The sequence below is a fragment of the Mustela putorius genome, unplaced genomic scaffold, assembly GCF_011764305.1.
Source record: "Mustela putorius furo isolate JIRA1106 unplaced genomic scaffold, ASM1176430v1.1 tig00003962_pilon_pilon_pilon, whole genome shotgun sequence".
NCBI lineage: Eukaryota > Metazoa > Chordata > Mammalia > Carnivora > Mustelidae > Mustela > Mustela putorius.
In genome coordinates, this window is record NW_025422106.1 from 18,727,587 (window position 1) to 18,749,969 (window position 22,383).

The following is a 22,383-nucleotide window of genomic DNA, read 5'->3' on the forward strand; positions in this document are numbered from 1 at the left end:
GCCCAGGGGCTCCGGCCCAGCCTGGCTTAAGTGTGGGCATGAGAAACAGCACGGGAGGCTCTGAATTCTGCCTCTGTCACCTCCAGCTAGGTGGCCGTGGGCAAGGAACATGAGCTCCAGTGTCTACCTGCAAAACTAGCCTTGTAGAAAACACCCTCTCTACAACCATGTCCTGAAGACTAAATGAGAGATCGTGGGTCCCCTCCTCTCTTTCTGCCTGCATGGCATCTTACCTCCTCCTACCTCAGAATGAGCCTCTTGTAAAGCCTCTGGTCTCACTCCCCACCTCCAGCGACTCCACAAATAGTCTCGTGAACTCAAATCTGCCAGTGACTCTCCTGTTTAAAGCCCTCCAGCGCCCTCCCAATGCATCCAGGATGAAGGCCAACCTTTCTCTGCCTTTTAATGCCTTCGTGACCTGACTCCAATGATCTCTGATCACTAACACACACAGTACTAAACCTCACATCAGTCTTGCCAGCTGCCTTGGCAAGCCACGGCCGTGACCCTTCCCCCACCTGTGGTCTCTGTTCTTGCTGCATCTCTGCCCGAAATATCTCCTCTTGTACCTTGTCTCTGTGGTGAACACCTGGCCGTCTTTGACACTCGAAATGACCTCTGCAGGCAGAACTGACTTCTCCCAACTAGGGGCCCATCATACCCTGTACACGGGGGTTTGTGGATTAGTTACAGTCTGTTTACCTGCTGAACAGCGTGTGTATGTGTGTGTGTGTGTGCGTGCGCGCACCTGTGCAAGTACGCACACACGCACACGCCCATGGTTTATCTGGGGAAGGAGCTTTTAGCTTCTAACAGGAGATCTCAAAGGACAGACTCCATGACCCAAAAGGTTATTAAGAAGCTATTTGTTGCGGCGCCTGGGTGGCTCAGTGGGTTGGGCCGCTGCCTTCGGCTCGGGTCATGATCTCAAGGTCCTGGGATCGAGTCCCGTGTCGGGCTCTCTGCTCAGCGGGGAGCCCGCTTCCCTCTCTCTCTCTCCCTGCCTGCCTCTCCATCTACTTGTGATTTCTCTCTGTCAAATAAATAAATAAAATCTTCAAAAAAAAAAAAAAAAAAGAAGAAGAAGCTATTTGTCTTGAGACAAACCTTTAGCGACTCTTAACTCCAGGGAACAAACAGGGTTGCTGGAGGAGAGGGGGTGGGGGAGGGGTCACTCGGTGATGGGTGTTAAGGAGGGCACTGGGTGTCATATGCAACTGATGAATCACTGACCTCCTCCCGAAACGAATACTACACTGTATGTTCAATAATTGCATTTAAATAAAAAATTTTTAAAAAGAAGCTATTTTTCTTGAGCGGGGTGCTGGTCACCGGGCTGGACACCCATCCTATATTTCAGTATACGCCAACATGCAGTTTAAGAAAGGTGAAGCGGTGGCAGAGTGGGCCAGACTGCTCTCATACCATCCCGACTTTGTCACACTCTGATGGCACGTTTGCCTTTTTTTCTTGACCACTAAGGCCTCAAGGGCGGGACTGCACTTCCTCCAGGCCTGGCGCTCCTCCGTCCCCCCCCGGGGCCCGCCCTGCCCGCACTTACTGCAGATCAAGGCCACAGCCATCCGCAGCAGCTTGAATTGACACTTCATGCCTGACCAGTTCTAGGGAAAAAGGAGAAAAGGCCGTTAGTTCCAGATTGGTCCACACCTCTAGGGATGGATCTGACTTCCGAAAACTGAACACTGGGTGGCTCAGGCGGTTCCGCGGGCTGACTCGTGGCTTTGGGGCTCAGATCATGATCTCAATGGTCTTGAGATCAAGCCCCTTTTCAGAGCTCCTGGCTCACCAGGGAGTCTGATTAAAGATTCTCTCCCTTTGCCCCTCTCCCCTGACTCACGCTTACATTCTTTCACTCTCTCAAATAAATAAATAAATCTTAAAAAAAAAAAAAAAGTCTCCATTAAGTCTTGAATGAGGCTGCTGTGAGCAGATCACACCAGCATGAGATTTCAGACAATCATGAACTTATTTATTACTGACAAAAAGCGCTCGAGGGGAGCCTGGGTGGCTCAGTTGTTAAGCGTCTGCCTTTGGCTCAGGTCATGATCCCAGGGTCCTGGAATCGAGCCCCACATCAGGCTTCCTGCTCTGAGGGGAACCTGCTTCTCCCTCTCCCACTCCCCCTGCTTGTGTTCCCTCTCTCGCTGACTCTCTGTCAAATAAAGTATTTTTTTTAAGATTATTTATTTATTTGACAGACAGAAATTATAAGTAGGCAGAGAGACTGGCAGAGAGAGAGAGAGGAAGAAGAGAGCTCCCTGCTGAGCAGAGAGCCCGATGTGGGGCTCAATTACAGGACCCCGGGATCATGACCTGAGCCGAAGGCAGAGGCTTTAACCCACTGAGCCACCCAGGCGCGCGCAAAGTATTTTTTTTTTAAGTGCTTGCTTGAGTTGGGGAGCCTGGATGGCTCAGTGGATTAAAGCATCTGCCTTTAGCTCCGGTCATGATCCCAGGGTACTGGGATTGAGCCCCGCATCGGGCTCTCTGCTGGGCAGGGAGCCTGCTTCCCTTCCTCTCTCTCTGCCTGCCTCTCTGCCTACGTGTGATCTCTGTCAGTCAAATAAGTTAATTAATTAATTTTTTAAAAAAGTGCTTGAGCTGTAGTAAAGGAGTAAGAGAATCCAGATCTGAGGAGAAGAGGGCCCTGTCCCCTCTACGTGGGCAGACCACCCCCGAGAGCGGCGGTGATTACTGGGTCCCACATTTGCAGAAGGGATGCAGCGCAGCAAACCAAGCTAAGTCAAAGCAGAACCATCAGGATGATAAAGAAATCAAAATCTGTTATTTGTTATGCTCCACAAATAAGTGAAACCATATGATAATTGACTCTCTCTGCTTGACTTATTTCACTCAGAATAATCTCTTCTAGTCCCGTCCATGTTGCTACAAAAGTTGGGTATTACAAATATCATGGAGGACAAGGGGTGTTAGAGAGGAGAAGGGAGTTGGGGTAAATTGGAAGGGGAGGTGAATCATGAAAGACTATGGACTCTGAAAAACAATCTGAGGGGTTTGAAGTGGCGGGGGGCTGGGAGGTCGGGGTACCAGGTGGTGGGTATTATAGAGGGCACGGATTGCATGGAGCACTGGGTGTGGGGAAAAAATAATGAATACTGTTTTTCTGAATATAAATAAATTAAAAAAAAAAAAAGAAATCAAAATCTGGCCTATAGACATGGATGGAGAGAAGACACCAGGGGTCAAGCTCACTGCTGCCGAGTATCAAGTGAGTCACAGTAAGGACAGGGCACATTCAGTGTAACCTGTAAGTGGAAAACTCCATAGATGAAAACTTCAGGGATTTTTTTAAGCTCAGGATGTTTCCATTTCTAATTAGGGGATGGAACATTCCATCTTGGGGAATTGCGAGTTTCCCATCACTGAGCAGTTCAAACAGGGGCTTGACATCCCTTGGAGGAGATGCTCTACTTCTTTCAAGGCACTGGAAAAGGGGGGAGCCAGATGGCCTTCAGACAAACCCCTCTTTCCCCTGAGAACCTCAGAACACTTTGAACCTCCAAAGCAGATAAACAGGACAATTATTCACCTTACAAAAGGATTTTTCACTTTACAAAAGATTTCTCCACGGGGTTCCTTTGAGGAGCTCTCCCGCAGCGAATTCAAAGCACCATTCCCTTTATACAGATCCCCCCCACACACAGATCCAGTCTGGAATCTTCCTGGAACACATCGCCCTAGGGAAGGAGGCAAGCGTGTGCAGCCAGGGGCTTCTGCTCCCTCCCACCCACCCACTCAGTCTTTGGCGCCTGTCCCAGGTCCAGCTGAGGGCACCTCTCGCACTCCTTTGATGTCGGGGGAACACATGTGTTCAACGTTCCCGGGGCCCTGCACCCTGGCACATACAGTAATGTTTATGGGAGATTTGGTGGAGCAAGTAAGATGCAGGGCAGCTGCCAAAAGGGGGACGAGGTCCTGCAGGAGATGCTCGGTGTCCCATCGCCTCCCTTTTCCCCAGGACTTATCACTGACCAGCAAGTCCTCATCACAGAAGGTGAGGTGGGCGTCATGCGGCCCCTCTTCAAGTGGGGAAGTCTCATCTTGGCTTGCTGACATGTTCTATGCTAACAAGCAGATGGCGGGCAACATTGTCACCTGCTGGTGGCTGTCCATAGAGAAGCCCCACCAGAAGACAGGGAACCAAACAGGGGCTGATTCCCTGCACTGGATCTGGCAAACCAGCTGAACCCAGCTCAGCCTACTGATGGCGGGTGGCCCCTCAGATCCCCCAGGATGAAACCCTAGGATGGGCAGGTGCTTGGGAGTCACCTGCCGGACCATCTCCTCCCAAAGGTGACACCTGCCACCAAGCCACAGACAAAATGGCCCTCCCACTGCTGGGGTACCCCTGGAGCAGCCCTGGGAAGGGGGGTCTAACCATTGAAAAATCCTTCCTGCTACGGTCCGGCCAGGCTTTGCCTCCCTGTGATGTCCACCCATGGATCTTAAGTCTCTCCTCAAAGTGACACCTACGTTCATAGCAGCATGAATCACAATAACCAAAAGAATGTAGAAGCAAACCAGTGTCCACAGATCGGTGAATGGAGATTCAAGGGAATAGGATGCACTTTAAGAGAAAGGAAATAATGACATATTGTAACGAACAAACCTTGAAGACATTACGCTAAGTGACATAAGCCAGTCCCAAAAGGACAAATAATGTCTGTATGAATCCACTTTCTATGAGACACCTAGAGTGGTGGGAATCACAGAGACAGCTTGCCAGGGGCTGGGGGAGAAAGGAATGGGGAGTTTAAAAGATACAGAGCTTCGGTTTGGCAAGGGGAAGAGTTCTAGAGAGAGACGGTAGTGATGACGGCCCAACAGCGAGAATGTACTCACCACCACCAAACTGTATCCTTAAAAATGGGGAAGACAGTCCATTTGATGCTATGGTGTATTTTACCACCATTAAAATCAAACGTGATACAGTTTCCAATGTTCCTTTTCCTCCTCATAAAAACCCTCTAAATGAACATCTATCTTCCCTAAAGACAATGTCTCTTTCACTGTGTTCTGAGTGATAATATCAGGCAAAGTCAGTCTAGAATGTGTTGGCTGCTCTGTCCTTCAGCTGGGGTCCATGCCCCCTTCAGGCCCTATCTGGGGCCTGTCTTCAAAAACAGCCTCTAGGGCGCCTGGGTGGCTCAGTGGGTTAAGCTGCTGCCTTCGGCTCAGGTCATGATCTCAGGATCCTGGGATCCAGTCCCACATCAGGCTCTCTGCTCAGCGGGGAGCCTGCTTCCCCCTCCCTCTCTCTGCCTGTCTCTCTGCCTACTTGTGATCTCTCTCTGTCAAATAAATAAATAAAATCTTAAAAAAAAAAAAAAAACAGCCTCCATATCTTTGGTCTGGTAAGGCCACGGGCGAGGAGGCTCAGAACTCCTTTTTGGCTGGTATCTTCATTTGCAAATCTGGGGTCACATTAGTACCTACCTCAACTACCTACCTCACTGGGTTGTGAAAGTAAAGTGAATTCATACGCATAAAAGCACCAAGGACATTGCCTGGCATGGGGAAAGCATCAGGTAAATGTCTGGTCTTCTCATTGAGACCTGAGGCAAAGGCAGTGGGTTTGCTCTGCCTTTCAAAGGTCAAAGGACTTCTGAAAACTTCTGAATGACCTTGGACTAGCCGGGCAGCTCCGGCCTCACCAGGCTCTCCAGGCCAGCCAGCTCCTTTTATAATCGCTGCTTGGCCATACAGGCATTGGAATTGGCCAGGGTGAACTCAGTCCCATCTCCAACCCTGCACTTCAGTCAAACAAGAGTCCAGGAGGGCTGGTTCAAGGTCACAGTAAGTTAATGTTGAGATGGGTAGGGCCCTGAGCCCAGGGCTCAGTCTGCCCCCACTTTGGAGACAGGATCACGCTCTGCCTGTCCCTGCTGGCTGCTCTAGCTGCTCCCAAAGCTGAGTGAACGTGGGTCAATGACTCGTCTCCCAGAGGCTGAAGGGCTACACCACAGTCACCCCTTCCCACCAGCTGCTTCGTTTCCCCCCGACCCATTATTCCCTCCAATAAAATGCACTGCAGTGAAACAACAGGAGAAAAGAGAATCTCCCCACAGCCAGCACTGTTGCTATAAAAGGGGAAGCCCCAGGGAACACACATCTTTTGCAAACCCTTTTCCTGTTTTTCTCTCCCAGAGCCTGGCAGGATGAGCAAGAACCCACCCTCAGCCAACAAGGTGGTGACCAGTCCCCTAGGCATCTTGGGATCTCATTCACCAGGCTGGTTAAGAGAGCAAAGGCTGAAACCCAGGCAGGGAGCTTAATGGCTTTATATATCCTGCTAGAAACGACTTCCAGAAAACCCAGCACAAGGAAAGGGAGAGCGTGACACAGATAAATTAGGGAATGATTACTTGTCCTACCAGAGGATTTTTGTTAACAAAATGAGCCTTACAACATAGAGATCTCAGCTGTCTTTTAGACAACCATTTTTCTTGGTGCTCTGACGATAGGGTCCTGTTGCAAAAACTAAGATCTCAAACATTTTTAGGGAAACATCTATCATATGGAGCGAAGTGTAAGTAAACATCTTGTATATTTAATACTGGAACTCTGGCCTGTGGGACCTAGCAAAAAGCAATTAATAAATTATTCAATTTGTGTATCTTTATACTTCTGGCATTTTAAAAAAGATTTTATTCATTTATTTATTTATTTCAGAGAGAGAAAGAGAGAGTGTGTGAGCACAAGTGGGATTGGGGGTCATGGACAGAGGGAGAGAGAGAAGCAGGCTCCTCACTGAACAGGGAACCTGATGTGGTGCTCCATCCCAGGACCCTGGATCATGACCTGAGCTGAAGACAGACGCCCAACCAACTGAGCCACCAAGGCGCCCATTAGAATATTTTTATGAATGGGTGCCTGGGTGGTCCAGATGGTTAGGTATCTGCCTTCAGCTCAGGTCATGACCCTAGGGTCCTGGGATCAAGTCCCCCATCAGGCTCCTTGCTCCTTGCGGAGCGTGCTTCTCCCTCTGCCTCTCTCGCTCTCTCTCTGTCTCTCATGAATAAATAAGTAAAACCTTTAAAAAAAAATATTTTTATCAAAAATAAGACATGCTTTCATTTAAGGCAGAATCTCTCAAACAGCCCTGAGAATAGAAACATTCAACACATTTCTATTTTGTATCTGAAGTAAAAAGGACACATTTTCTCATTGTTCTCTGCAGATAACAGGCAACACTGATAAATACAAAAAATTACATGTATTTAAGGATCTATGCACACATGCACACATATACGCACATGCAGATGTGGGCACACACGGCATCTCTGGGCATCTATCCTTTTCATGTCTTTCTCACAACGACCTTGTGGAGAAGAGGTTGCCGATGAGGGAGAAGCAAAGGAACTCATGGCTCTTAAGATGGTGACAGCAGGACTCAAATCCAGAATTTCTGACTGTTGTGCTCTTTCTCCCGTCTGTTCTGACATGGCAATTTATTGTGCGTGCATGTACAAACACACACACGCACGCACACCAAATCTTCATTTGGCAATTTAAGATACTAGCATATCTTTTAGATGGAGCCACACGGAATTGACTGCTTCTGGCCCACAGAAACGGCCATCTTTTAGCATTTGTCCTAACACATCTTTGAAGCACTGGGCTCTGGGCTAATGTGGGTAAAGGCAGCGGCCTCTTGGGAAAGGCAACCAATCTTTCTAATGAGAACATGAGGTATTTTTTTGTCACCATCAAATAAGCACCGCACAACTTTCTAGGGAAAGGCTCCCGGACGTCACGTCACGCCCCGGGGATGGCCAAGCTCTCAGGGGGCCAGGGAAAGAAAGCTGTGTCCTTCTAGAAGGGCAGTGGACTCTCGGGTAGGACTGCTCATCTCCACCACCACGGGCCACGGACTACTTGCCAGAAAGACGCATAAACGGGAACAAAACGGCTTTCACCCCCCCTCCTCAACCGCTAGGCCTCACCCCACGGTTTTCGGGGTGCTCTGCCCACACCGCGGGAACGTGGGAGGCCTCAGGGCCGTTTCCCACACGGCAGGGAAGGGCAGGGAGACAGGGCGCCTTCACAAACTCGTGTCTGCGTTTCTTAGTTGTGCTGCTCGTCCCCTCACACACATACAGGTCCTGGGGGGAAGGAGGGTGTGTGAGCGGTGCTGGCCCCTACAGAACGGAACTGGGGCAGGGGGAGGGGGAGCGGCCGAGGCGGAATTCAGGGAAAAAGCTGTGTCTGGGGAAAGCTGTGGCACTGATACAGAATGACCCATTTAAAAAGGGCCATGTGAGGCAGCCCCGTGCTGTCAGGTTCCTCAGCAGACCGGCCGTGTGTGTGTGTGTGTGTGTGTGTGTGTGTGTGTGTGCGCGCGCGCGCGCGCACGCACGCGCGTGTGTAATCACACGTGCGCAAACACACATTGGCTCATCCACGCAAGCTTTCCCCCACCTGCTGGCTCTCTCCAAGTGCTCACGTGAAGTTGCCAAAAGTCAGACAAGTAGCAAGGGCTGTCCGTGTCTGTCTGTCCGTCTCTTCCCTCCTCCCCTTTTCTTTCCCTCTGTCCCTCTCCTGCTCTCTCTCTCTGAAGGTACAAAAGGGATTCCGATGAAAAGAAAGGGATGGTGTGTTGAGCCGGGCAGGTGACAGTGGCAATAATAAAGAAGAAACGGGAGCATTTAGGAACTTCAGACTGTTGTAACTCAGCATTCACACATCCGCCATGTGGGTGAACACAGCGACGGGGGAGGGAGGTGAGAACAGGAGGACCCTGGCGGGAAGCTACGCCTTCTCGAGACACTGTTCATTCATTCTTTCCTTCTTTCATTCAAAGTTTACTCCGAGGGTGGCGGGGGGAGGGGGCGCCTGGCTGGTTCAGTCAGCTGAGCACCTGACTCTTGATCTCCTGGGTAGTGAGTTCGAGCCCCATGCTGGGTGTAGAGATTGCTTCAAATAAGAAAAAATTTTAGTCAGCACCAGCTACCGTTTGTCCAGCCCTGTGCCAGGCACTGGGGATGAGTAAGATCTGGACCCTGCCTAGAGGCTCCCTCCTTCCAACTGCCTCTAAAACGAGGACTATGGCCTCCTCTGAGACTATCAGACCGATTCCAATATAGCTTTACTTTATCTCATTTATCACCTATCATCCCATTTCACACATGTAGAAACTGAGGAATAGCACAGTTAAGTAAGGTGCCCAAGATCCCTCTTCAGGAAGCAGGGAGGCAGGATTCAGATCTAGGCTGACCGTTTTCAGAGCCTGCGCTCTTAACCGTTACCCTAGAATGCCTCTCAGGAAAAGGCAAAGAAGAGCATGGGGAAGGCAGGGGCAGTGTCCCACCACAGTGAGAGGCTGGTGTAAGGGAATGACACTCGAATCATTGTCAGGAGCCCGATTCAAGTCCTGATTTTGCCACTAGAGTCAAGGATTGTTACAGTTTTTAAAGTTGTTTTTTTTTTTTAAGGTAGGTTCCACGCACAGCATGGGGTCCAACGCGGGACTTGAATTCATGACCCCAAGATCACAATCTGAGCTGAGATCAGGTGTTGTATATTAAGGGGCACCTGGGTGGCTCAGACAGTTGAGTGTCTGCCTTCAGCTCAGGCCATGATCTCAGGGTCCTGGGATCGAGCCCCACATCAGGATCCTAGCTCAGCGGGGAGCCTGCTTCTCCCTTTCCCTGTCCCTTGTCCCCGCCTGTGCTCGATCTCAAATAAATAAATAAAATCTTTATTTTTTAAGATTTTATTTATTTATCTGACAGACAGAGATCACAAGCAGGCAGAGAAGCAGGCAGAGAGAGAGGAAGGGAAGCAGGCTCCCTGCTGAGCAGAGAGCCTGATGCAGGGCTCCATCCCAGAACTCTGAGATGATGATCTGAGCCGAAGGCAGAGGCTTTAACCCACTGAGCCACCCAGGTGCCCCAAATAAAATCTTTAAGAAAAAAAAAAAGAGTTGATATCTTCCCTGCCTCCCTTTCTTTTCTTTTCTTTCTTTCTTTCTTTTTTTTTTTTTTTAGAGATTTTATTTATTTATTTGACAGAGAGAGATCACAAGTAGGCAGAGAAGCAGGCAGGGAGAGAGGAGGAAGCAGGCTCCCTGCCAAGCAGAGAGCCCAACACAGGACTTGATCCCAGGACTCTGAGATCATGACCTGAGCCAAAGGCAGAGGCTTAACCCACTGAGCCACCCAGGTGCCCTCTTTTTTTTTTTTAAGTAAACTCTAGGCCCAAAGTGGGACTTGAACTCATGACTCCAAGATCAAGAATCATGTGTTCTACCAACGAAGCCAGCCAGGAGCCCCTACTGTAACACTTTTTAAAGTCAAGTGGGAAAGGGATAGAATTAGAGAAATGGGTAATTTCATAGCTAAGAAGGAAAAACCATGAACCAAATATGGAAGGGCTCTGTTTGAAATAAGCCTGCAGAAAGTGAGGAGTGTCTGTGCCCCTGCTATCAGCCAGGTCTGCCTGGCATTTCTGGGCCTGAGCTGGGGAGCACATGGGAACTGAGGCGCGGAAGGGATGCCCAAGATGTTGGGATGTTGGGACAGGAGGTGCTCACCATCACAATGTTAGCCAGATGGGCAGAGACAAGCGCATACACCCCTCCAGAGGAGCCCACGACTGGAGCCGTCATGTCAGCCACAGACACCGCCAAGGACCCTGGTACAGAGAGATCGGTTATTTAAGGGTGCTGGAGGGAGTTCCCTGCCCCTGCCCCAGGCCCTCACATCGGGCAGTCTTGGGGGTAAGGCTCCGGAGCAAAAGGCTCCAGGTCCTCTTCCCTCATCCCACGTTGTCCTGGAGCCCCCTAGAGGCCTCATTTATGGGGAAAAGAACCATTTTATTCAGACCTCTCCTTTTAGAAGAGTTCAGTGGACAGGAGCTATCACCTGTCTGTCAGTGCAGCCTCTGCCTCACCTGGTATCACCTCAGGGTTCTGGGCAATAATAAATAGTAGCAGAGGGGAGCCTGGGTGGCTCAGACAGTTATGCGGCTGCTTTTGGCTCAGGTCATGATCCTAGGGTCCTGGGATCGAACCCTGCATCAGGCTCCTTGCTCGGCAGGGAGTTTGCTTCCTTCTCTGCCTGCTGTTCCCCCTGCCTGTATGTGTGCTTTCTCTCTCTCAAATAAATAAATAAAATCTTAAAAAAATAAAGAAGAAGTAGCAGAAGCAGCTGCCATGGAGGAGCACCACGAATCAGACACTGGCCACGTGCTTTGCGCACATCGACCGCTTTAACCCTTGGAGGGGGATGGTAGTGGCCACCCAGCAGAGTTGAGGAGACTGAGCCCAGAGCCACTCAGTGAGAAGGGCTGGAAGCAGGTTGTCCAGCTTTGTGGACACAAGGCCCGTGCTCTTGGCCTCGACAGCAGCCACTCCCCAAACTGGTACAGAGGTCAACATCCTCCACTATTGCTCCCTCCGCTGCACGTTGGCATCTAGAAACCTGCTTCTTGACATGGCCTCCAAACTCCCTCCAATCGAAATCACAAAAGACCAACAGAATCTCCAGAGCTGGGGGGGGGGGGGGGGGCGGGGGTTTCTCTGGTGGAAAAATGCCCTTGGAAAGTCCCAGGGAAGAGAGAGATGATGTCATACCCTCTGGGGGGAGAGGAAGGTGGTCTGGGGGATGACAAACTTTTGTGCTGGGAGGGAAGCCGGGCAGAGAGGAGAAGGGAAATGTATTGTTCTGGTCTCATTTAAGTGTGATCAATGCTTTGGCTTCCAGGGAAGGACACGGGAGACTAAAAATAACCAGGAGGTAGAGCCCAGGGCTCAGAGGCTGGGAGGTGGCCGGCCTGGGTGAGTGTGCAGAAACCACCACTGGAAAATGCCCGCAGGCTGGAGAGCCAATTAGCCGCTGCCTGGGTGGAGACAGGAGAGACCGGCCAAACTCTGTAGCTGCTAGAGATGTGGGGGGTCTGCTAGTTAGGAGGAGGCTGGGCCCAGCCCAGGACACCTGACACCCTGAGCATGGTGAACCCCCATACCATCACCCAACTTCTCTCCCCGACAGGCCCCCTTGGACTTCTCTCAAGGCTCCGGGGCTCCCTGAGATCCTTCAAGTAAGAGATCCCCACAGCACATTCTGGGCCTTAAGAGGGATGTGATCTCCCAGGAAAAAGCGCTGTCCTGAACTGAGAAGTCCCAAGTCCTTCTCCCTTCCCAGGGTAACTATAAATCTTTCTTCTCCCCTTTCTTGCCTTCCCTCTGGCTTTAATTAGGTATTGATCTATTGTCAGATAACTTTCTTTCTGTCTTTCTTTTTTTTTTTTTTTTTTTTACTGCCTAGCCAAAGGGTCAGCCATATATAACAGGAAAAAAAAAAAAAATTTCCCAGGATGGCAAACAGGCAGGCAGTGGGATCTGCATGACAAAGGATTCCCACGCTCTCCTGGAGGCCCGCACAGCGAGGAAGGCTGCATTGCAGGGTTGCAGAGGGCTGGCTGCCCAAGCAGCTCATTAATTACCTTACCTCGAGGACAGAGGAAGCCCCAGCCTCCCGAGGCTGGCCTCTTTCCTCTCTCAAGTCCCACTAAACCCGTCCACCTTCGGCTCCCTCGGGCTCCCAGATGCAGTGGGAGCCACCAGCGGCAGGGAGACCGCAGGGAACCCCGCACGGTCCAGGGTCCAGCCTCCCCACACTGACCCTTCTCTCACCCTACCCATGGATAGGAGTCCCGACCCCAGGGTCAGGGGTCAGTTTGGGATTCTGGCGGCAGTTGGGAATGGGGGCGTGGCTGCCTAGTCCTGTGACCCTGGGCACAGCCCCTGAATTCTTTGGGCTTCAGTTTTCACATCTGTGAAATAAAAAGGTCTAAGGTTTTCTAACTTCTGAGATGTGAAACCCTCTTTTCAAAGGAAACTTTACCCGCAATGCTACCCCGTGGAGAGGAGCCCAGGGAGCCTATGGCTGAAAGGGGGTGAGGCCTGGGAAGTCAGAGTTGCCACCCACAGGAGGGGACCTTCCAAATCACAGATTCAAACGACCTGAACCTTGGCCTGAGATCCTGGATCTGAGGTTTGGATCTTGAACGTAACACTCTGGAGTCACGGGTCTTCCATGGGTAGAGGAAAGATTTTCCTCAAGCGGCTACAGGTTAGCCCAGGACTCGGGAGTGGGAAAGGTCAAGTACAAGCGGGGGCATGTGTGCCAGTCAACAGAGACATAAAGGCCACCCTGGGGGGTGGGGGGATGGCAGGAAGCCTGGGCCAAGCAGGATTCTTTTTTTTTTTTTTTAAAGATTTTATTTATTTATTTGACAGAGAGAAATCACAAGTAGACGGAGAGGCAGGCAGAGAGAGAGGAAGGGAAGCAGGCTCCCTGCTGAGCAGAGAGCCCAATGCAAGACTCGATCCCAGGACCCTGAGATCATGACCTGAGCCTAAAGCAGCGGCTTAACCCACTGAGCCACCCAGGCGCCCCCCAAGCAGGATTCTTGACAAGCTGTTTGGAACCTAACCTCATAGTTCCATAGGACAGTTCCATAAGGCCAGTATGAATTCCCCAGAGGTCATGGGGACAGAGGACTGGGACAGAATGGCAAGCTGGAGGGGGACACACATCTTGGCACAGCACGAGGCCCAAGGACTAGTTCTAGTCGGGGCTATGTACTTTCCTTTTTTTTTTAAAGATTTTATTTATTTATTTGAAAGAGATCCCAAGTAGGCAGAGAGGAAGGCAGAGAGAGAGAAGGGGGAAGCAGGTTCCCCGCTGAGCAGAGGACTCTGGGATCATGACCTGAGCCGAAGGCAGAGGCTCAACCCACTGAGCCACCCAGGTGCCTCTAGGGGCTATGTACTTTCTCAAAAAAATTCTGGGTCCACACCAGCACGCAGATAAATTGGAGACTGTATCATCACGCACAGCTGTGTTAATTTTAGTCTGAAATATTTAAAGCAGGTGTTTTCCAATGTCTCCCTTGGCCATTACAAAAAAAAAAAAAATCCAAATAAAAATCAGCAGAACATCTACCTTTAAGCACTTTGACTCTATTTATGTATGCAGTCTTCCATTTGTTCTACAAATATTTGTTGCTTAACGTATGCCAGACCCTGTGTTAGGCTCTGGGGATGCGCCCATGGCTTATAATCTAGATAATCTATAAGAAAAGCTTGCAAACGCACTTAAAATACTGGCTTTCACGGCCATGAAACTGTCAGCTAGAAGCAAGAGATGCACTGGCCTCAAGCACTGGTTAGAAGCATGGAGCAGAGAAAGGGTCTCCACTCGCTTCTAGTACTTCTTAGTCCTTCTGAGAAAATTGAGCAAGTCATTTCACCTCTCTGGACCACCTACGAAATGGGGGTGACAGGACCCACCTCATAAGACTTGGTGAATACTCAACATAAGGTATGAGAACCCTCTATCGCAGGCAGAGTACCAGACGCACCTGGCAGAGGTCAGCCGCCATTGCTGCAAACTGTGATGGCCTTGCCTTTGGAACATTTCCACCTGGCAGGAACTAAATCGGGGGGGGGGGCTGATGTCTATTAAGACCTCCCTGGGGGTGCCGGGGTGGCTCAGTGGGTTAAAGCCTCTGCCTTTGGTCCAGGTCATGATCCCAGGGTCCTGGGATCCAGCCCCTCATCAGGCTCTCTGTTCAGCAGGGAGCCTCTCTGCCTATTTGTGATCTCTGTCCATCAAATAAATAAATAAAATCTTAAAAAAAAAAAAGAAAAGATCTCCCTGAGTTTCTGACAATAAATTATCCACACAAAAGGGAAAGACCTGCCTTTTGGTTCTCATTGCACAGGGTAGTGGTTTGGAGCGCAGCCTTTGGGGGCAGGTGGCCTGGCTCTGGGCCCAGCCCCACCCCATACAACTGAGTCTCCTTGGGCAAGTCACTGAGGTACCCTAACACACAGGTTCTGTAACCTGTGACAACTGGAAAGTGCTCGTGTGTGCCTTAGGAAGGCAGGCCCTTCCTAACCACCCAGTACCCAGTCAGGATCTAGCTGTCTGTGAGTGGGCCCCACTTGCGGACTTGGGATGCACACGGGGTAGAGAGGGAAGAAGGGGTGCAGGCAGATCTGCCAGCTTGGTCCTGGAGATCGATGACACACTATATGGTGACCAGGGTGCCCTCTCTGAATCAATGCCTCAGACAGAATTGCACACGTTACATGCTGCATGATACAGCCCCATATCCAGCTGGTGAGCTGGCAAGTCCCTTTCTGTCAGTGCACCATCCCCTTCTGCACCGGTGTCCCTGGCCAGTGTCACCAGCATGGCCCGCCTGCTGTGTGTCATCTGGTTTGGGTGAGGCCTCAGTCATCTCGAATCTGGTTTCTGTCTTCTGGGTTATCGCACTCCCATCCAATTGACTACTAACTGCAAGCGTTAAGAGTGTCTTTCCTGTTCCTCGCCATTAACCATCTGGGTCTCTGGGTATCTAGGTGGAGGAAACGTGGCTATAAATCTCCAGATGTCAAGATTTGGGGGAAAGGGGGGGCAGGTGGGTGGCCGAGTAAGTCTGGCACACAGAGCTCCTCACAGAACCTTTTGTTCGAGGATGGGGAAGATACAGGATGCAGGGCTTCCCGTGGCGGGTGCTGTCCAAGGTGGCCAAGTTTTTAACCCTCCGCACACAGAGAAATGAAGAAGCTGTGCGGCCGATCTTCCATGCTGAGGGTTTCTGAACTAGCAGACCGGCCTCACAGGGGTGGATGGAGTGGGGTAGGGTGGGGTGGGGTGGGACCCTTCCCTCCCGGGTTCTTGAAGCTATGTCAGTTACTCCCAGGGTCCCTGTTTGCCCGTTGTTTACAAGGTCAGCGGCGCCCTGCTCTCCTAATGACAACTTCAATGCCACTCAGAAAGGATTAAGATCTTACTTAAACATACACACAAAGCTCCCTTGGGCACAGCTGTCAAGGTGAAGAGCTGAGGCGGCAAACCTTGTTAAAAAAAAAAAAGGCCAGCTATAAAGTTGGAAACATCACGAGGGAGATCCCTCTGTTCGGAAACCCGGCTGGTGCAGACTTTCCCAGCAGAAATGCAGTCTGCTCTCCCCAGCTCACCCCAGCCCGCCTCACCTCCACCAGCAGGGGAGAGGGGGAGTTCTGCTGGCTGCAGTTCCCCCCTCCCCAGCTATCCTCAAGGTCATGGTCCTCCGCCCCGTGAGCAGGATCAGTGGGGCCCCAGTCTACTTCAGCTGGCATAGGTGTTCACCACCTCTCAGGCCAGACTGTTTGCTGTCAGCAGTGGGTCAAGCAAAGAGCACAGGGGCCGGCCTGGCTGAGGAGGGACCTGGCTCCCCGCCCACACTTTGGAGTCCCTGCAGGAATCTCACTGTGCCCCGCAGGGTTGACACAGCCCCTCCTATTCCACTTTGTTCCCTCCCTTTGACCTCCTAATGCCCTTCAGGCAAATCTGATTAGTTCCTTCCTAAAACCTCTAAGGGGGCCAAGAGAGGTTAAGGAATTTCCCCGAGCTCACACAGCTTCAACATGGCAGCATGAAGATGGAAAGTCTCCTCCCCCTGCCATAACATGCCTCTCCCTGTGGACGGCAGTCCCCTTTCCAGCCCCCCGGATGGTAGGGAGATTGGTCTGGAGGACAACCCTCATGATTAGGAGCCTTAGGGACTGAGTCCGGTGTCCCTGGAAGCCTGGGACTTGCCCAAGGCCATGGGGTCTCCTCACTGCCTTGGGGAAGTTTACCCCTGTGGATTCGTGGCCCACCTGCTTACCTGCTACAACACCAGCCACATAGACAAGCCCAATACGGGTTGCTCCGTGCACCATCTCCAAGGGTACCCCCACGAGGAGCTGCAGCACCACGTTGAGTCCCAGGTGTTCTATCCTATATAGAAAGACCACACTCCATCATTCATTCATTCATTCATTCAACAAACACTGTATGTCAAGACGTAGGGAATCCAGCAATGAGTTATACCTGCTTTGAGGAGCTCATGGTCTGGGTTGGCTGGCAGGGGCAGGAATTATAGAGCAGACAGTCCACCTTAGAAAGATCACACCTTACCAACTGCCTGGGACAGGAATAGTGCAAGGCCTCGACAATGTTTGGCAGTGTGTGCACCTGCCACAGTGTAGGGGGGGTGCTAACCATGGGGAAGATCTGGCAAATCCCTTGGTTGACACATGAGAAGTCAAGGCTCAGAGAGGTGCACTGCCTGGCTTCAAGTCACACAGCTCAGGTTCCTGATCTGCCGAGTCTGCTCCACTCCCCAGGCCACAAGGCTGCCCTGGCTCACTGGTGTATATGTAAGAGATACTGGTATTTAAAGAGAAAGATGTTTTTGGGGCCCCTGGATGGCTCAGTGGATTAAGGTCTGCCTTCAGCTCAGGTCATGATCCCAGAGTCCTGGGATCAAGCGGCTCCCTGCTCAGCAAGGAGTCTGCTTATCTCTCTCCCTTTGCCCCTTCCCCGCCTGTGCTCTCTCTCAAATAAAATCTTTTTTTTTTTTTTTTAAGATTTTATTTATTTATTTGACAGAGAGAAATCACAAGTAGACGGAGAGGCAGGCAGAGAGAGAGAGAGGGAAGCAGGCTCCCTGCTGAGCAGAGAGCCCGATGTGGGGCTCGATCCCAGGACCCCGAGATCATGACCTGAGCCGAAGGCAGCGGCTTAACCCACTGAGCCACGCAGGCGCCCCTCAAATAAAATCTTTAAAAAAAAAAAAAAAAGACGTTTTCAGAACAAATGTAAGCATTAGTGATATCTCTTAGAACTTAATTCTTTTTTTAAAAGATTTTATTTATTTATTTGACACAGAGAGAGAGAGAGAGAGGGAGCAAGCACAAGCAGGGGAGCAGGAGGGAGAAGCAAGCCCAATGCAGGGCTCCATCCCAGGACCCTGGGATCATGACCTGATTTGAAGGCAGCCGTTTAACGGACTGAGCCACCCAGGTGCCCCTAGAGCTTAATAATTCAAAATTATCCCTTAAGATCTCATAGGGGAAGCTTCCCCCTCTTGGTGTGAGAAGGGACCCACCCTACTCCCCAAATCCCAGGGCTGGCTTTTCTTTCTTCCTTCCTTCCTTTCTTTCTTTCTTCTTTCTTTTTTTTTTTTTTAAGATTTTATTTGTTTATTTCACAGAGACAGCAAGTAAGGGAACACAAGCGGGGGGGGGGGCAGCTGAAGAGGGAAACGCAGGCTCCCTACTGAGCAGGGACCCCGATGCAGGGGCTTGAACCCAGGACACTGGGATCGTGACCTGAGCGGAAGACAGATGCTTAACAACTGGGCCAAGAAGGCGCCCCAGGGCTGGCTTTTCTTATTCTGGGAATACTTCCCTTTTTATGCTATCATACACCTGTGACCAGCTCTTGTTGCTAAATGGTATCTAGTTGAGTGCACCTGTTACTAGGAAAAACTGTAACATTACTATCTATACATCACATATGTGCTTTTAGGTTTACCGAACACTTTAACATCCATTATCTCATTTAAACTGCGCCCACAGCACTGGCAATGGTCAAGCTATAGGGTAACAAAGCTTACCATGGGACAACCCTGGCCTGGGTCACAGCCCCGGTCCTGGTCTGCAGGGGCCAAATGCTGTGCCACTCAGGTTCACGTGGGCCCCTGCCTGCCCAGGAGAGCGCCTGCAAGGTAGCTCAGACAGATGGGGCTCTGTCCAAAACTCCCACTGTGCCTGGAGTCTTCTAGTCATACTGACTGCGCCCGCCAAATGGTTAGAAGCATCAGACAAATGCACTGGAAAGGAGCCAGGTGGTAGCATCAGACCCAGTCCTTGGTTCACAGACAAGAGCCGGAGACAAGGAGATGCCAGGTGAGAGGAATCCAGAGCTCCTGCTTCCCAAGCTGAACTCCTTCCCCTCTACCACACTGATTTCTGGATTCACCAGTCCAGAGTGTGTCCTCCTCCCCAATCACAGGTCACCTTGCTGGGCTCGCCGCACTGCTGGCCAACCATCCCAACCTCCGGTCAGCTGCGGCACCATCCAAGAGGACCCCTCTCAAAATCACACACCAGGAGACTCCTCCCAGGGCTCCCCTAGGCAGGCACTGCCCCAGCAGAAGCACCAGCCTGAAAAAGGCCACCTCTTTGGGCTTCAGCTAAGAGCCTCTGTGCTCTGTCCACTTTGGCCTCTAGGCTTTCGTCTCCCGGAGGCAGGAAATAGCCAAGGAGGCTTTGGAGGTTTTGTGCTTGCTTCTTCCTCACCGCAAAAGCTCAGGGAAGGCCAGAGGGCAGTTCTGGAAACAAGACAGGCAGTTCCCTCCCATGGGCAGTAGAGGCTGGGAAGCCTCCCCACCCACACCCCAAGCCAATTCCTTGGTTCACAAGAAGGCCAATGCCGGATGAACCCCCCTCATTCTGCTCCTCAGTCCTGTGAGAGCAAAGCCGGGACACGGTAGGCAAAGTGTCAGCCTGCATGGATCATCCCCTCTCCCAGCTCGGAGTGGAAATATCCCCCGATAACCACTGACATCCCTCCTCACCCCAAAACCCCTCAACTGGGGCTTGGCACCTGTGCTGTTTTGGAAGCTCGGCGAGAGGGGAGGCTCACAGCGTGGCTCCCTCTTGGCCATTGTGGGTTTTTCTGCTAGGGAATGGGAATGATGGAGCACAGAGACCAGTGTGATCCTCTTCCCATTTCCAACCCCAGGGACAGGTACCCCCAGAGCTTTTCCCAGGTGAACTGTGAGCCCTTTTGCTTCTCTCTGGAGAGGCTGTAGAAGACACCACAAAGGTCAGGGGACTCTGCTTTCCCACCTCAGCGCTTTTACAGTGCAAAAACAGTCTCCAGCCAAGACTGTGTTCTTCAGGGGCCTGGGACCCAGGTGGCCACCTGGCCAGACAGTAGATCCTTCTCATGGGGCCAGACAGTAGATCCTTCTCACAGGCACCCATGAGAACTGACTGTATGCCAGCCCCCAAAGAGGCCACAGATCTGTCAACAGAAACTACCAGTATTTCTAGAATTCCTCAAAAAGACTCTCATCAACTACGGAGACCACCTTGGGAGACAGGCACTCTCAAGAAATCTGTTCTTCATTTCACTTACGGAGACACACACGCAAAAAGACACACACACACACACATACCACACAGAGTCTGCGGACAATGGACTTGGTTACTAACTGCACTTCCCTTTTTGCCTTGGCTGCTAGGAAGCTCAGAACAAATGCAGAACCTACATTTATGCTGCTCTCACCAGGGGCTTAAACTGAGCATCATCCATCTGTTTCCCCTTTCCCATACACTGTCAATAATTAACTCCTCTGTTTTGGTATTGGGTTAGTTTCAAGGAGCTACCTCAAGTGCTGAGTCTAGGAAGACAAAAATAAACGAAAACACGTGTTTCAGTCCAGGCTCTCTGCCCCTCCTACTTTCCCACAGGGACGCTGACGAGGGCAAAACAAGGCGGGCACTCACCCCGCGTGCATGAAGATGTAGGTCAGGTAGCGCCAGGCCTGTGCGCGGAGCTGCGGGTGGTAAACCAGTGAGTTCTTCAGGTATCGCGGATGGGTCACCTGCAGCACAAACTGATCCAGCGACACTCCGTTGTAAAGGAAAAAGGCAACCTGGATGAAAACACAGGATGGCGAGGGTCTGTCACTACACGAAAGGCAGCCTGCCAGCCCCTCTGGCGCTAACACTCAGAATCCCTGCCGGCAGTTGGCCCCTTTCCTCCTCTGAGGACGAGGGACGCCCACATGGCCAGGACCCAGCCTCCCTTTCTACCACCTCTCCCTCCACTTCTCTTTATTTTTTTTTTAAAGATTTTATTTATTTATTTGACAGAGAGCACAAGCTGGTAAAGGCAGAGGGAGAAGCAGTACTTCTGCTTAGCCCAATGTGGGGCTTGGTCCCAGGACCCCAGGATCATGACCTGAGCCAACACAGGCACTTAACTAACTGAGCACCCAGGCGACCCTCTGTTTGATTATTTTGTATTAAATGGTCACAACATGGTCCCATGGGCTCTGCCCACACCTCCTTGGTGCTAGCCAGGAAGGGTTCAGAGGGATTTAAACTAACTGCTGGGGGGCGCCAGGGGGGCTCAGTCGGTTGAGCATCAGACTCTTGGTTTCGGCTCAGGTCATGGTCTCATGACGTGGGATTGGGCCCCACGTCAGGCTCTGTGCTCAGCGGGGAGTCTGCCTCAGATTCTCTTTGCTCTCCCTTGCTCTCAAATAAATAAATACTTTCTTAAAAATATTTTATTTATTTATTTGACAGAGAGAGAGAGATAGCCAGAGAGGGAACACAAGCAGGGGGAGTGGGAGAGGGAGAAGCAGGCTTCCCTCTGAGCAGAGAACCCGACATGGGACTCAATCCCAGGACCCCAGGATCCCAGGACTCCTGAGCCAAAGACAGGTGCTCAATGACTGAGCCACCCAGGAGCCCCAAATAAATAAAATCTTAAAACAAAAAACAAAAAAACCTAATTGCAGTAATAACTTATGTACCCATTTGTGGAAGGAGGAAATTCCACATAAGTAGATTTTTTTAAACTGTGGCAAAAATACTCGTAAGATAAAATTTGCCATCTTCATCAGTTTTAAGCATACAGCGCAGTAGCATTCAATATATTTACACCGTTGAGCAACTGTCGCTGCCACCAGCCACAGGAGTCTCCTCATCTTGTGAAACTGAAATTCTGTCTCCATTACACACCAACTCCCCACTCCCCTTTCCCCCAGCCCTGGCAACCACCATTCTCCTTCCTATCTATATGAACTTGACTCCCCTGGGCGCCCCATCTAAGAGGACTCACCCAGTAGCCGTCTTTTCGGGGCTGGCTTACTCCATTTAGCATCACGTCTTCAAGGTCCACTCATGTTACAGCACGTGTCCAAATTCTTCCTTTTTACGGCTGAATAGTATCCCACTGAATTCCATTCCACAGTCTGCCACCCATTTATCCATTCATCCAACATCTGGGTTGCTTCCACATTTTAGCTATTACAAATAATGCTGCCATGGACATGGACATACCAGTATCTCTCTGTGTCCCTGCTTTTGATTTTTGGGGGTATATACCCAGAAGTGAGGTTGCTGGCTCACATGGTGGTTCTGTGTAATATTCTGAGGAACCTCCACACTGTTTCCAGTAATGGCTGCGCCATTTTGCATTCCCAACCACAGTGTCCCAGGGTTCCCGTCTCTCTGCCTCGTCACCAACACTCCACATGAACTAATTCGGCAGATGACTGAGGCATTCTTGTTTACCCCTAAAAGTGTATTTATTTCTTTTCTAAAATGCACCATTCAGGAGCACCTCAGTGGCTCAGTCACTTAAGCAGCCAACTCTTGATTTCAGCTCCAGTCATGGTCTCAGGGTCGTGAGATCGAGGCCGGCATTGGGCTCTGTGCTCAGTCTGTAGTCAGCTTGGGGCTCTCTCTCTCCCCCCCTCTGCTTCTTCCCC

At 50.9% G+C, this 22,383-nt stretch overlaps 1 protein-coding gene across 2 annotated transcripts in view; it reads right to left on the reverse strand.

The window, feature by feature from the left end:
* RHBDL3 (rhomboid like 3) overlaps window positions 1-22,383 on the reverse strand; it is a 51,562-nt gene that overhangs the window by 5,528 nt on the left and 23,651 nt on the right. For both annotated transcript variants that reach the window (XM_004747073.3, XM_004747072.3), the window contains 4 exons: window positions 20,387-20,535; window positions 16,711-16,823; window positions 10,577-10,677; window positions 1,562-1,622 (listed from right to left, as the gene is read on the reverse strand). In XM_004747073.3, the coding sequence (XP_004747130.1) occupies window positions 1,562-1,622; window positions 10,577-10,677; window positions 16,711-16,823; window positions 20,387-20,535 (424 nt within the window). The remainder of the gene's footprint in view (window positions 1-1,561; window positions 1,623-10,576; window positions 10,678-16,710; window positions 16,824-20,386; window positions 20,536-22,383) is intronic.